Source organism: Odontomachus brunneus, unplaced genomic scaffold, assembly GCF_010583005.1.
Source record: "Odontomachus brunneus isolate Ranch 3 - 2012 unplaced genomic scaffold, Obru_v1 Obru_scaffold_032, whole genome shotgun sequence".
NCBI classification, from domain to species: Eukaryota; Metazoa; Arthropoda; class Insecta; order Hymenoptera; family Formicidae; genus Odontomachus; species Odontomachus brunneus.
In genome coordinates this window covers 1,461,144-1,475,027 of record NW_022639482.1, presented here as the reverse complement: position 1 = coordinate 1,475,027, position 13,884 = coordinate 1,461,144, and the positions used below count along the sequence as shown (strand labels likewise).

Sequence of the window (13,884 nt, the reverse complement as noted above, 5' to 3'; positions counted from 1 at the left end):
TTTAAACGCCACAACTTTTATCTGAAACATTTTTTTCTAAAATGCTTAGTTTTCGAGATATTTCACCGTTCCGGAACTTTTTCCCATCACTGTATATGTATTATACATATAATATATGACACACACACATATATATGTATACACATGTATACATATGTACATATATGTATACACATGTATATATATATATATATATATATATATATACATGTATATACATATATATACATATGTATACATGTAAATACATATATTATATATGTATTATACATATAATATATGACACACACACATATATATGTATATACATGTATACATGTGTACATATATGTATACATATATATATATATATATATATATATATATATATATATACATAAAAGTCGACAATATAGACAAAATTTTTATTGAACGTAAAAGAATATGATTCTTTATCCTTAAATTTTATATATATATATATATATATATATATATATACGTATATATGTATAAAGCGTTTAATAATCATATAATGAACAACTGTCGAAATTTTCACCATAGTAAATCTATATGATTGTGAACAGAAACAAAATATTATTGTTTTAGGTAATGAAAACTTCTATAGTGTACTTAAATTTCCTGCGAACAATGACTACATAAAATGTAGCAAAATAGGAATTGTGCGATGCATATTTTGTAAATATAGAACATATCGCATGTTTATCAGACAGCGAATAATTATTTAATAAACAGGATTGTGATTATATAACGCACACAGAAGCTTTTTCTACAACTAAATACTTAGCAAAGTTTAAATTCACAATGATTTTTCGAAAATCCAGGTCACATAGTACAATAATTAATAATTAATAAAATAATATTTACTCACTTTCATGTTTAAAACGTATGTGTTTTCTTTATAACTGCATGGTTATATTTGGTTAACTTTTTATTATTAAAAAAATGAAGATATAGTAAAATGGAAAATATATATCTTATATTATGTATGTACAGAACACATATATAAGACAAAAAAATAAATATTAAATAAATAATATAATGATTACATGACAGACGATAGACTTTCCTTGAACTCAATTCTTTTAAAACTTAGGTAATATTTTCAATTATTTTCCCGATATTTGTTCGAAGTATCTCCTATGTGCTTTCGTTGAAAGCCCAAGCATCTGTAAAAAACTAACAGGATAAAGCATCTGTTAGAAGTAATTATTGATTGGACGTACACTGGACACTCTTAAAAGAAAAACTTTAACGTGAACGTTCATCAAACACTCGAAGTTCACTCGAACTTCACTCGAAGTTGGCGCAGGCGCTACTTCAAAAGCGGTTACTCCTGGACACTGGCCATCGCGCCAGTACATCGAAAACTACCGCGAAGTGATGATGTCGAATTCAAAACTTGTACTAAGAAATGATAATTCCATTAGTTATTACGATTACAGTCTTCAACTAAATCGATGGTTCCTCAAACCAATCGGTGCTTGGCCAGAAAAAAATACGTCTAACGTGATTAAAAATGTTTTTGTACTTATACAGATTCTCATTTGTTGGACAATACTGATTTTCATATCGGGACCGTGCTTATTATATGTATTATTTGAAGCAAAGGACATCCCGTCGAAACTGAACGCAGTGGGTCCACTGCTTCACAGGATTATGGGCTCGGTAAATTATTTGACACTGCTTAAACGTAGGAGAGACCTTCGCGTTTATATGCAACACATGGCTATGGACTGGCAACTAATCCAAAGAATTGACGACCGTGAGATTATGCTACAATACGCCAAATTTGGGCGTCTCATTTCCGGGATTTGTGGAATAATTATGCAAGGCAGTACTATGCTCTTCAGTATAACCAAGACAACGAAAAAAGTACCTATCGTTGTCGATAATCAGACCGTGATGATGTATCCGATGGTATGTCCATCGTATCAAAAGTTTATTGATACGAAGTTTAGTCCCACGAACGAAATCGTGCTATCTGTGCAATTCTTGTCGACATTTATAGTGGGTTCTGCTACAGCGGGAATTTGTAGCTTAGCTGCTGTCTTCGCGACGCACGCCTGTGGTCAATTAAATGTGCTGTACAAGCGGTTGGATGAACTAGACAAGAAAGATGAGAAAGAGAACAAGCCAGCTGAACAAAAAATGATCATCATCGTGGAACATCATTTGAGAATATTAAGGTATGTCATTGGAAAATACCTCTTTTCCACGGGATTAAAATATATCATCATATAAATGTATATTTATTCAGTGTAATTTTACTTAAAAGTAGATACACTAGTCTCTATTAAAATGAAAGTACCATTTTTAAACATATTCTAGATAGTTTTTGACGTCGTATATTTGATAAAGAATATGATTTCATGTTTAACTTATTTAGTTTGTATACAAATACATATAATACTTTTTCTCCAAAAAACTTGTTAACGACGTTACATTTGTGTACATACATTTCAGTCAAATAACGCGCATGGAGAGTATTATGCACAATGCCTGTCTTGTAGAAATAATGGGAAGCACAATTAATATGTGTTTACTTGGATATTATTCCATTATGGTATGCTAAAGATTTTAAAAAATAAATGTCTTGTTGAATATATTCCAATTTCTTTAATTACAAATTCAATTGTAATTCAAATATATTGAATTGTATAACATGTATCATAAAAGATAGAAACGCAAAAATAGATCGATACAATTCTTATATTAGATAGGTACGAATATATTTTATTTTTTTTAGAATTGGGCTAATTTTGACGGGGCAAAAATAACATCTTATATTATAGTATATGTTTCGCTCACTTTTAATCTCTTTATATTTTGTTACATCGGCGAAATTCTCACAGAACAGGTAAATATATCTAGATCATAATAATATTTCTTCCTGCTTTTATCTTCACTAAAAAATATAATATATTATATGACTTAAGAAAAGCTTATTTATGTGTAAGTATCTTCATTTTAGCAAAGTTAAATTTTTATTTTTTGTTTTTTACACTCTAAAACATTTTTTAAGACTGTGTATCAAGTTGCCCAATGACCACAGAACATTTAAAAAAATTTATACCAATTTATTAGTGTAAAAATGTTGGACATGCAGCATACATGACTAATTGGTACAATTTGAATCCAAAAACTGCACGTGGCCTTGTATTAATAATTGCTCAATCGAGTAAAATGATCAAGATAACTGCAGGCAAATTATTTTCATTATCTATCGCCACTTTTGGAGATGTAAGTGTATAAATATTATCTTTGTCTTACTAATTAATTACAAATTAATAATGAAAAATCACAGCAGATTATGTATACTTGTATAAATTATTTTGCCTTCATATCTATTCTTGAACTATTATTCATTATATTCACGTATATAATAAACATTTATTCCATTAATTTAATACAATTCTATATCATTTAATTGATAGTGATTTTTACTTGAACTCAATAATTTAGTTTTATAATATAATATAATATGTAGAAAAAATACATTTTTTTTCAGGTACTTAGAACTTCCGTGGCATATTTGAATATGTTGCGAACGATGACGATGTAAAATATAATGAGATTATAGAGAAAATACTCAAAATATATTTTGTAACATATAATAGATAAATATATTCTCAAAGTATAATAAATATTAATAAACGAAATTATATATATGTATATATATATATATATTTATTTATTTATTTATATATGTATGTATGTATGTGTGAGTATGGGTTTATGTGTGTGTGTAAACTATTTAATATTCTTTTAGAACATTGCATCAAATATTTATAAGATGGTAAAAATATTTTAACAATGATTGAAAAATAATAGTAATTAAATTGAAATACATTTCACGTAATATACACAAATCTACGCTTATATTCATCTCAGCACGCGATATCCCCTCGAATGACTAACAATGTGAGCTTCTCGCGACTATTGATCGGTCATGCACACATTTGCTCAGAAAAAAGAATACATCAACGTAAGCGTACATTAAACTTCTGAAGATCCGGAATTGGCGCAAGCGCCTCTCTCTCTCTACGACTTCAACCATGGTCAGCAGAACGATGCTACCTTGCTACTGCGCCGTCTACTACAACAGTGCGTCGGGTGCTTTCGTAGAGCGATCATGACGGATAGAATTATATTAAAAAATATTGAATCCAAAAGCGACCACGATTACAGTCTTCAACTGAATCGATGGTACCTGAAACCGATCGGTGCTTGGCCACTAACGGGCGTAACAAACGTGGTTGAGAGGGGCATGGTGTTACTACAGAATCTAATCTGTTGGTCTATAGTATGTTTTATAATGATACCGTGCTTTTTATATGTGGTATTCGAGGCAGAGGACATCCAAACGAAGCTGAACGCATTTGGCCCACTGGTTCACAGAATCATGGGCTCGGTGAATTATTTGACGTTGCTTAAACGCCGTAGAGACATTCGCGATTATATACAACAAATGGAGAGAGATTGGCGAGTTGTTGAAAGAATCGACGATCGTGAGATGATGTTACAATATGCGAAATTAGGTCGTCTCATTGCCATAATCTCTGGAATAATTATGCAGGGCGGTACTTTACTCTACAGTATAGCCAGAGCAATGAGAACTGTCACTATTATTATTGATAATCAGACTTTAACGATGTATCCAATGACTTGTCCGTCTTATCGGAAATTTATCGATACGAGATTTAGTCCCACGAACGAAATTGTGCTTGTTTTCCAATTCATATCGACGTTTATAGTTGGTTCTTCTACAGTGGGTGTTTGTAGCCTAGCTGCTGTCTTCGCGACACACGCCTGTGGTCAATTAAATGTGCTGTACAAGCGGTTGGATGAACTAGACAAGAACGATGAGAAAGAGAAGCAGCCAGCTGAACAAAAAATGATTGTGATCGTGGAGCATCATTTGAGAATATTAAGGTATATTATTAAAAAACATAGCTTTTCTGCGCGATTAAAAAATATCCCGTATAAAAGTTTATTTATTAAGCATAATTTTATTTAAAAATGAATACACAAGTCGGTATTAAAATAAAAATAACATTTTTAAATGTTTACCAGAGCTTTTGGTGTCGTATATTTGATAAAGAATAAGATGTCATGTTTATTCAGTTCATATGCAAATATTCTTTCTGCAACAAACTTTTTTTAACGACGTCACACTTATATGTATATACATTTCAGTCAAATATCGCGCATGGAGAGTATTATGCACAACGCCTGTCTTGTGGAAATAATGGGAAGCACAATTAATATGTGTTTACTTGGATATTATTCTATTATGGTATGCTAAAGATTTAAAAAAATGATTGTCTTGTTGGATACATCCTAATTTCCTTAATTACAAATTCAATTGTAATTCAAATGTATTTAATTGTATAACGTGTATGGTAAAAGATAGAAACGCAAAAATAGATCAATGCAATTCTTATATTAGAAAGAGAAAGACAAAAAGTGAGAGAGGGCGAGAGAGAGAGGGAGAGAGAGATAGAGAGAGAGAGAGAGAGAGAGAGAGAGAGAGAGAAATAGGGGTGCAATTGTATTTAAATTTTTTTAGAATTGGGCTAATTTTGACGGGGCAAAAATAACATCTTATATTATAGTATATATTTCGTTCACTTTTAATCTCTTTATATTTTGTTACATCGGAGAAATTCTTACAGAACAGGTAAACATATTTAGATCATAATAATATTTCTTCCTGGTTTTATCTTCATTGAAAAGTATAATATATTATATGACTTAAGAAAAGCTTATTTGTGTGTAACTATCTTAATTTTAGCAAAGTTAAATTTTTAATTTTTGTTTTTGTACCCTAAAACATTTTTTAAGTCTGTGTATCAAGTTGCTCATTGACCACAGAGCATTTTTAAAAATTTGTACCAATTTATTAGTGTAAAAATGTTGGACATGCAGCATATATGACTAATTGGTACAATTTGAATCCTAAAACTGCCCGTGGTCTTATATTAATAATTGCTCAATCGAGTAAAATGATCAAGATAACTGCAGGAAAATTATTTTCATTATCTATCGCCACTTTTGGAGATGTAAGTGATATGTGTATAAATATTATTTTTGTCTTATTAATTAATTACAAATTATAATGAAAAAACACACCAGATTATGTATAATTGTATAAATTATTTTACCTTTATAACTATTCTTGAACTATTGTTCATTATATTCACGTACATAATAAACATTTATTCCATTACTTTAATACAATTCTATATCATTCAATTGTTCTTCGTTTTATTAATTGATTACAAATTATAGCGAGGACTTGCACCAAGATTGTGTGTACGTGTAAATTATTTCATTTTTATAACTATTCTTTAACTATTATTTATTATATTCAAACATATAATAAATATTTGTTTCATTAATTTTCTTACTTAGAACGTCTATATTTTTTAATTGATTGTGATTTTTAGTCATCCAATAGTTTCGCTATATAATATAATACGTAGAAAAAAATATATTCTTCTTTCAGGTACTTAGAACTTCCGTGGCGTATTTGAACATATTGCGAACGATGACTATGTAAAATTTAATAAGCTATAGAAGAAATGCTCAAGATATAACAAATATTTTGTAACAAAATATATATAAATATATTCTCAAAATGTAACAAACGTTAATAAGCGTAATTATATATATGTGTGTGTATGAGTGTGTGTGTGTGTGTGTGTGTGTGTGTGTGCGTGCGTGCGTGCGCGCGCGCGTGTATTTGTATGTGTGTAAACAATTAAATATTCTTTTACAATATCACGTAATATATTTAACATATATGGTAAAACTATTTTTACAATAATTGAAAAGTGATAGTAATCAAATTGAAATACACTTCACGTAATATACATAAATCTATGCTTATAAACATCTCAGCACGCGATGTCCCTTCGAATGACTAAAAATGTAAGTTCGTGGTAACTATTGATTGGACATGCACAAGCTTTTCTCAGGAAAAAGAATACATCAATGTAACCGTTCATTAAACTTCTGAAGGTCTAGAATTGGCGCAGGCGCCTCTCTCTCTCTTCGAATTCAACCACGGTCAGCAGAACCATGGTACTATCCTGCTACTACGCCGTCTACCACAACAGTGCGTCGGGTGCTTTCGTAAAGAGATCATGACGGATACTATTATATTAAAAAATATTGAATCTAAAAGCGACTACGATTATAGTCTTCAATTGAATCGATGGTATCTGAAACCGATCGGTGCTTGGCCACTAACGGGCGTAACAAATGTGGTTGAGAAGGGCATGGTGTTACTACAGAATCTAATCTGTTGGTCTATAGTATGTTTTATAATGATTCCGTGCTTCTTATATATGATATTTGAAGCAGAGAACGTCCAAACGAAGCTGAATGTATTTGGTCCATTGCTTCATAGAATTATGGGCTCGATAAATTATTTGACGCTGCTTAAACACCGCAGAAACATCCGCGATTGTATACAACAAATGGAGAGAGATTGGCGACTCGTTGAAAGAATCGACGATCGTGAAATGATGTTACAACAGGCAAAATTGGGCCGTCTTATTGCTTTAATCTCTGGAATAATTATGCAGGGCGGTACTTTACTCTACAGTATAGCCAGAGCAATGAAAACTGTCACTATCATTATTGATAATCAGACTTTAACGATGTATCCAATGACTTGTCCATCTTACCGGAAATTTATCGACACGAGATTTAGTCCTACGAACGAAATCGTGTTGGTTGTGCAATTCATGTCGACGTTTATAGTTGGTTCTTCTATAGTGGGTGTTTGTAGCTTGGCTGCTGTCTTCGCAACGCACGCTTGTGGTCAATTAAGCGTGTTGTACAAACGACTGGATGAACTCGACAAAGAAGACGATAAAAGAAACTTAGCTGAACAAAAGATGGTCGACATCGTGGAACGGCATTTAAAAATATTAAGGTATTTCCATCGAACATGTAATTGTCGGAATGCGGTAAAAGAGATTATTGTGATAAAAATCTTACATATTAAAAATAATTTTATTTAGAGATATATAAAGAGAGATCGGAGATCTCTATCGCATTAAACATTTTTAAATTTTCAAAAGTACATCTATGTAGTTACGTACGTTTCAGTTTTGTAGCGCGCATGGAAAATATTTTTCATAATGCCTCTTTTGTGGAAGTAACTGGAAGTACAATAACGATGTGTTTGCTTGGATATTATTCCATTATGGTATGCTGAAAACATAGAAAATCTCATTAGCTACTCACTAATTTCTTTAATTACAAAATTTAAAATGTGTTTAAATGTAGACAAAATATACAAATTTCACCCTTATGCTGTAAATAAGATAGTATTTCAATTTTTCAGAATTGGGCTAATTTTGATGGAGCAAAAATAACATCTTATGTTATCGTATATGTATCGCAGGGCTTCAATCTTTTTATATTTTGTTATATCGGCGAAATTCTCACTGAACAGGTACTATATTACGAAATTAAAATTATTTTATATTTAAATTATTTTATATTTAATTTTATTATAAAATATAATATTGCTATATTAGTAAAAAATACTCTTTTATTTATTTCGGTTTTAGCAAAATTGGATTTTAAATTCTAATGTAGTGTGTTGTAATATTTTTTAGATTGCTTACTAAATTTTCAAACACTGTTATAGAAAATTTTAAAAAATATTTGTATTTATTTATTAGTGTAAAAATGTTGGACAAGCGGCATATATGACTAATTGGTACAATTTAAATCAAAGCACTGCACGTGGTCTTATACTGATAATTTTACGATCGAGTAAATTGATCAAAATAACCGCAGGAAAATTATTTCAATTATCTATTGCAACTTTTGGGGACGTAAGTGATATAAACATATATCATTATCATAACAATATACATATATGTTGTATCAATAACAATTTTAAAGTTGTTTTTATTATATCGATTAATTATGAATTATAGTAATCTTGCATAACAAGATTAAATTCCTTGAGCTTATATTATTTATTTTATTGAAGTATATGATACATATATTTGTTTAATATAAAAAAGAATCTGATATATATATATATATATATAGGATTTAATCTGTCGATTTAATCTGTCCAGAGTGATTATATTGGATAGAGTTTTCAAATGAAAAAATCAAAATGGGAAAATTAATAAGATAGTACGTAGATAATTTCGTGTTGAGTCACGTTAATTTATGGAAACTCCTTTAAAGGGCGTTAATTTATGGAAACTCCTTTAAAGGGCGGGAGGGAGGAGGAGTCAAATTATTTTAACGGCATCTACAAGAATAATATTAAGAATAATATTAATTAATAGGATTCGAAAAACGAATCCAACAATCTATAATTTTATATGTTTAAGTTACTTTTTCAATTAATATTGCACTTTAGATCAAGGATTTAAGTCAAGAAATTTAAATTTAGTAAAATTCTATCTCATTTAGTAACATCCTATCCTATTTAATTAACTCAGATTAAATCGAACATCCTCTTTACTGAAAGTTTTAAAATTTATAATATTCAATAGTTCACACAATACGCTATATTTCCTATATTCTATGTAGAAAAGAATATATTCTTGTTTTAGGTGCTTAGAACTTCCGTGGCATATTTGAATATATTGCGAACAATGACCATATAAAATATACTGTGTTATAGAAAAGAGCAAGATATATTTTGTGGAAAACAGGTGACTATATATTCTGAAAATATAATAAACATTGAATGAATAAAGTTAAAAATTGTTACAGAAACAAATTTTTCCGCTATTAAATAATTCTTAAACATTACGTGATACGTTTAATAAACGTGATAAAGATATTTGACGCAAAATAAATTGAAAAGTAATACTTATCAGATTGAAATAATTTGACGTTACTTTCACGAATATACGCTTATAATTACTACAGTACGCGACAGTACAGTACAGTCTTCTTGGAATACCGTCAAGGTAAACTCCAACAAACGATTATTGATCGGAGATATTTCAGAGAAAATAATGAGTATCGTTGTAAGCGTTCATTATATTTTTGAAGTTCTGACGTTAGCGCAGGCGCGTCCCCATTCGAATAAAACCATTGTCAGTATGTACCGTCCTGCTTCAACACTGCTCACATACTGCTTGCAGCAGTGCACACTGCACGCTGCTCGCGACAGTACACTTTCGCGGAGCAATCATGGTAGAACAGAAACTTGTATTAAAAAATATCGAGATCAAAACTAACCACGATTACAGTCTTCAATTGAATCGATGGTACCTCAAACCAATCGGCGCTTGGCCACTAACAAGCGCGCCAAGCGCCGCTAAAAAAATCATGGTGTTAGTACAAATCCTCGTTTGTTGGGCGATAGTGTGTTCTATTATGATACCGTGTACATTATACGTGTTCTTCGAGAAAGTGAGCATCCGGTCGAAATTGGGCGCTATTGCTCCATTACTTAACAGAATTATGGGCTCGGTGAATTATTGGGTGCTGCTCCAACAAAGAGGCAACATTCGCATTTGTGTAGAACGCATGGAGGCGGATTGGGGGTTGATACGAAAAGCCGATGATCGCGAGGTGATGCTGCAGCACGCCCAGTTCGGTCGCGTGATTGCCGTGATCTGTGCAATAATCATGCAGGGCGGTACATTCCTTTATGGTGTAGCCAAGGCAGTGCAAACAGTCACCATCATAGTCGGTAACGAGACTATCACAATGCATCCAATGACGTGTCCAATATACAGCAAGATCATCGACATAAGATTCAGCCCTGTGAATGAGATCGTGCTGCTTGTGCAAATCATGTCGACATTTATAGTGAGTTCCTCAACAGTCGGTGTTTGCAGTTTAGCCGCTGTCTTCGCAACGCATGCTTCTGGTCAATTGAACATACTGTACATGCGGTTGAATGAACTTACGGACCAGAAAGAGGAAAATCATGTGACCGAGCAGAAAATGATTGGCATCGTCGAGCATCACCTGAAAATATTAAAGTATGTACTTAAAAATTGCATGTTTTAATGCACATTAGATGATATTACTTTATATATTACTTACTTAAAGATCCAAACATTCTCGTTACTTTAATAACAAATTAATGATCCTTTTTGAAATAACTGGAAGTATTATTTATCATCACCGACAAAAAAATATGAACATGCTTAACAAAGCAATATGTGAATATGTTTCTGCAAAAGAAAGTCAATTACATTATATTTTTGCATGTACATTTCAGTTTTATATCGCGCGTAGAGGATATTATGCATAAAGCCTGTCTCGTGGAATTAATGGGATGTACAATAATTATGTGTTTACTTGGATACTATGTCCTTATGGTATGCTAAAGTCTTGTAAGGAAATGGATATTTTATTTTAAGCATCTGTTTACAAAATACAAGTAATCTTTATTGAATTATAAACTAGATATCGGAAAAGGTAGACATCGAATATATAATTGAGAGATAAATAAATAATTATATTCCCTCTTAAATGATACGAAGAGCTCTGCATTTTAATTTTTTTCAGAATTGGGGTACGTTTGATGCAGCACAAATAACTTCTTATATTATAGTGTATGTATCAATGGCTTTTAATATTTTTATATTTTGCTACATTGGCGAGATTCTCATCGAAAAGGTATCATCTCGAAATCAAAATAATATTTCTCGTAATTTACTTGTTCAATTTTATTGAAAAATTTAATGCAATTCAATTATTATATAAAGTTGCTAAAGTGTGATATCTTATTTCTATACACGTGTTTTATTTTTTTAAAAAGCGCATATTTAGTATTGCATTTAAAATTTTTTAATATTCTAAAGCTGATTAACAATACTAAGAAAATGAAAAATATCCATATTAATTTGTCAGTGCAAACTTGTCGGTCAAGTGGCGTATATGACTAATTGGTATAACTTACATCACAAGACTGCACGTGGTCTCATCTTGATTATTGCACGATCGAGTAACGTCATCAAAATAACCGCAGGAAAAATAATTCAATTGTCTATTGCAACTTTCGGTGATGTAAGTACACAAGTATAGTGTCCAAAAATTTATTTACATTATGCTTATTTTTTTATGTATATATCGAAATACTATAGAAGAGAGAGAAGAATTCTCAAAAAAGATAAGCAATAAAAATCCTTACGCAACTTTTTGTTCTAAACGGTAGTTTTTCAGATAACTTAATTTTTTTCAGGTATTTAAGACCTCTATAGCATATTTGAATATATTACGAACGATGACAACATAAAACATATCTAAGTTAAGAAGTGTACAAAATATATATTTTGTATAAAGCATATATTATGTTGCTTCACACACACACACACACACACACACACACACACACACACACACACACACACACACACACACACAAAATACGATAAGTATTTCAAATTATATATTGAAATTGATTTCTTTATGTTTCAGTACTATGTACAAAAAAGTGAAAAATAATAAAAGAAGAAGAGCCATCAGTAACATAATTAATTTCAAACATATTATGTCACTTCAACGCACTTACTTTTATAATCCCTCGTAATACGCATAATATTCAGAAAATCGCCAACGCGCGTTTCTTCCGTCAAATTAATATTGATTAAATAACTCGTTCTACCTTTCTCAGAGCGATTACAGAAACATTGTCCTTTGCAAAACCTCTCTAAACGAATGGCGCAAGCTATTCTACTGAACATTCAACTATGCACTGACCATCGCAGTCAGCTGTGAACCTTCATAAAGCGATCATGTCGAGTCTTACGCGTGTACCAAGCGATATTAAGTCGAAATAAAACAATGATTATAGTTTACAATTCAGCCAATGGTTTCTCTTATCTATCGGCGCTTGGTCATAAACACGCACATCCAGCATAATAGAGAGGCTCTCCACAATAATACTTGTTCCCATTTGGTCATTCATAGTGGCAGTATATACATGTTTATTATATATATTTTTCGAGGCGAAGGGCATCCAAATGAAATTAAGTTCTCTCGGTCCACTAGTGCATAGATTAATGGTCTCCTTTATTTACTGGATACTACTCACATACGATAAAGATATTCACAAATGTATAAAACATATGGAACAAGATTGGCGCATCGTTCAGAGAATCGAGGATACTGAGGTGATGATGAAACATGCCAAGATGGGCTGTTACATGACCGCAGCTTGTGCTATATTCATGCAGAGCAGTGTATTTTTGTTGAATATACGTACAGTATTGATAACCGTAACCTTAAATCACAATAACGTAACCACCACGACACGTGCGTTGTCATGTCCAACGTATCGTAAGCTTACCGACGCGAGATTTAGTCCGGTGAATGAAATCATAATTAGTATACAATTAATATCGAGCTACATAATGGGTTCCTGCACAGTGTATATTTGTAGTCTCGCCATTGTGTTTGCAATGCACGCTTGTGGTCAACTGAACATGTTGTCCGCGTGGTTTAACGAATTCAACGAGAATAATACAAACTATGTTGCTGAACGAAAATTGGCCGCTATCGTCAAACATCACTTAAGAGTTTTGTGGTACTTTAATTAACTGTAATGCTATCACTGCATCTTATACATTAACTTTTATTTAAAAATAATTAGATATCTTGATTATGCTGCGCGATAAATTAAGTACTTCCCAAGATTTTATAAGGCATGATTTAATGCTGCAAAGAATATATTTCTGTTTAGTAGATTTAGTAGATTTAATAGATTTATGTCAGTAAAACAACACACGTTACGAACTAAACATATTAAAATTTAATAGATGAATTTGACGTTTTAGTTTCATAGAATGTATAAATAAATATTTATATATATAATTTTATACATATATATATATATATATATATATATATATATATATATATATATATATA

At 31.2% G+C, this 13,884-nt stretch overlaps 5 protein-coding genes and 1 pseudogene across 5 annotated transcripts in view; all 6 read left to right on the top strand.

Moving 5' to 3' along the window:
• Positions 1–773, top strand: part of LOC116843438 (odorant receptor 82a-like) — a 3,467-nt gene extending 2,694 nt beyond the window's left edge. Inside the window, exon 5 of the mRNA XM_032813823.1 lies at positions 586–773. Coding sequence (XP_032669714.1) covers positions 586–639 — 54 coding nt within the window. The 3' untranslated portion in view covers positions 640–773. The remainder of the gene's footprint in view (positions 1–585) is intronic.
• Positions 774–1,383: 610 nt separating this feature from the next.
• LOC116843401 (odorant receptor 82a-like) lies at positions 1,384–3,562 on the top strand. The gene is made up of 5 exons (XM_032813789.1): positions 1,384–2,186; positions 2,464–2,563; positions 2,747–2,857; positions 3,085–3,240; positions 3,509–3,562. Exons 1-5 carry the CDS (start codon positions 1,384–1,386, stop codon positions 3,560–3,562), a joined length of 1,224 nt encoding a protein of 407 aa, XP_032669680.1.
• Positions 3,563–4,116: 554 nt separating this feature from the next.
• LOC116843375 (odorant receptor 82a-like) lies at positions 4,117–6,672 on the top strand. Its single transcript, XM_032813757.1, has 5 exons — positions 4,117–4,932; positions 5,197–5,296; positions 5,570–5,680; positions 5,907–6,062; positions 6,509–6,672. The coding sequence occupies exons 1-5, from the start codon at positions 4,133–4,135 to the stop codon at positions 6,560–6,562; spliced, it is 1,221 nt and encodes a 406-aa protein (XP_032669648.1). The 5' UTR covers positions 4,117–4,132; the 3' UTR covers positions 6,563–6,672.
• A 286-nt stretch (positions 6,673–6,958) lies between these two features.
• LOC116843396 (odorant receptor 13a-like) lies at positions 6,959–9,782 on the top strand. The gene is made up of 5 exons (XM_032813782.1): positions 6,959–7,945; positions 8,122–8,221; positions 8,360–8,470; positions 8,703–8,858; positions 9,600–9,782. The coding sequence occupies exons 1-5, from the start codon at positions 7,149–7,151 to the stop codon at positions 9,651–9,653; spliced, it is 1,218 nt and encodes a 405-aa protein (XP_032669673.1). The 5' UTR covers positions 6,959–7,148; the 3' UTR covers positions 9,654–9,782.
• Positions 9,783–10,188: 406 nt separating this feature from the next.
• Positions 10,189–12,262, top strand: LOC116843398 (odorant receptor 4-like). The gene is made up of 5 exons (XM_032813784.1): positions 10,189–10,988; positions 11,231–11,330; positions 11,521–11,631; positions 11,866–12,021; positions 12,197–12,262. Exons 1-5 carry the CDS (start codon positions 10,189–10,191, stop codon positions 12,248–12,250), a joined length of 1,221 nt encoding a protein of 406 aa, XP_032669675.1. The 3' UTR covers positions 12,251–12,262.
• A 487-nt stretch (positions 12,263–12,749) lies between these two features.
• On the top strand, positions 12,750–13,553 carry LOC116843419 (annotated as a pseudogene).
• The last annotated feature ends 331 nt before the right edge of the window (positions 13,554–13,884 follow it).

Excerpts from the sequence above, each read along its gene's own strand:
- LOC116843401 (XM_032813789.1), top strand. The coding sequence starts at position 1,384 with ATGTCGAATTCAAAACTTGTACTAAGAAATGATAATTCCATTAGTTAT. Across the intron at positions 2,187-2,463 it reads CATCATTTGAGAATATTAAG|TCAAATAACGCGCATGGAGA; the intron begins GTATGTCATTGG and ends CATACATTTCAG. Across the intron at positions 2,564-2,746 it reads TTGGATATTATTCCATTATG|AATTGGGCTAATTTTGACGG; the intron begins GTATGCTAAAGA and ends TATTTTTTTTAG.
- LOC116843375 (XM_032813757.1), top strand. The coding sequence starts at position 4,133 with ATGACGGATAGAATTATATTAAAAAATATTGAATCCAAAAGCGACCAC. Across the intron at positions 5,297-5,569 it reads TTGGATATTATTCTATTATG|AATTGGGCTAATTTTGACGG; the intron begins GTATGCTAAAGA and ends AAATTTTTTTAG. Across the intron at positions 6,063-6,508 it reads CTATCGCCACTTTTGGAGAT|GTACTTAGAACTTCCGTGGC; the intron begins GTAAGTGATATG and ends TTCTTCTTTCAG.
- LOC116843396 (XM_032813782.1), top strand. The coding sequence starts at position 7,149 with ATGACGGATACTATTATATTAAAAAATATTGAATCTAAAAGCGACTAC. Across the intron at positions 7,946-8,121 it reads CGGCATTTAAAAATATTAAG|TTTTGTAGCGCGCATGGAAA; the intron begins GTATTTCCATCG and ends CGTACGTTTCAG. Across the intron at positions 8,859-9,599 it reads CTATTGCAACTTTTGGGGAC|GTGCTTAGAACTTCCGTGGC; the intron begins GTAAGTGATATA and ends TTCTTGTTTTAG.
- LOC116843398 (XM_032813784.1), top strand. The coding sequence starts at position 10,189 with ATGGTAGAACAGAAACTTGTATTAAAAAATATCGAGATCAAAACTAAC. Across the intron at positions 11,331-11,520 it reads TTGGATACTATGTCCTTATG|AATTGGGGTACGTTTGATGC; the intron begins GTATGCTAAAGT and ends AATTTTTTTCAG. Across the intron at positions 11,632-11,865 it reads GCGAGATTCTCATCGAAAAG|TGCAAACTTGTCGGTCAAGT; the intron begins GTATCATCTCGA and ends TTAATTTGTCAG.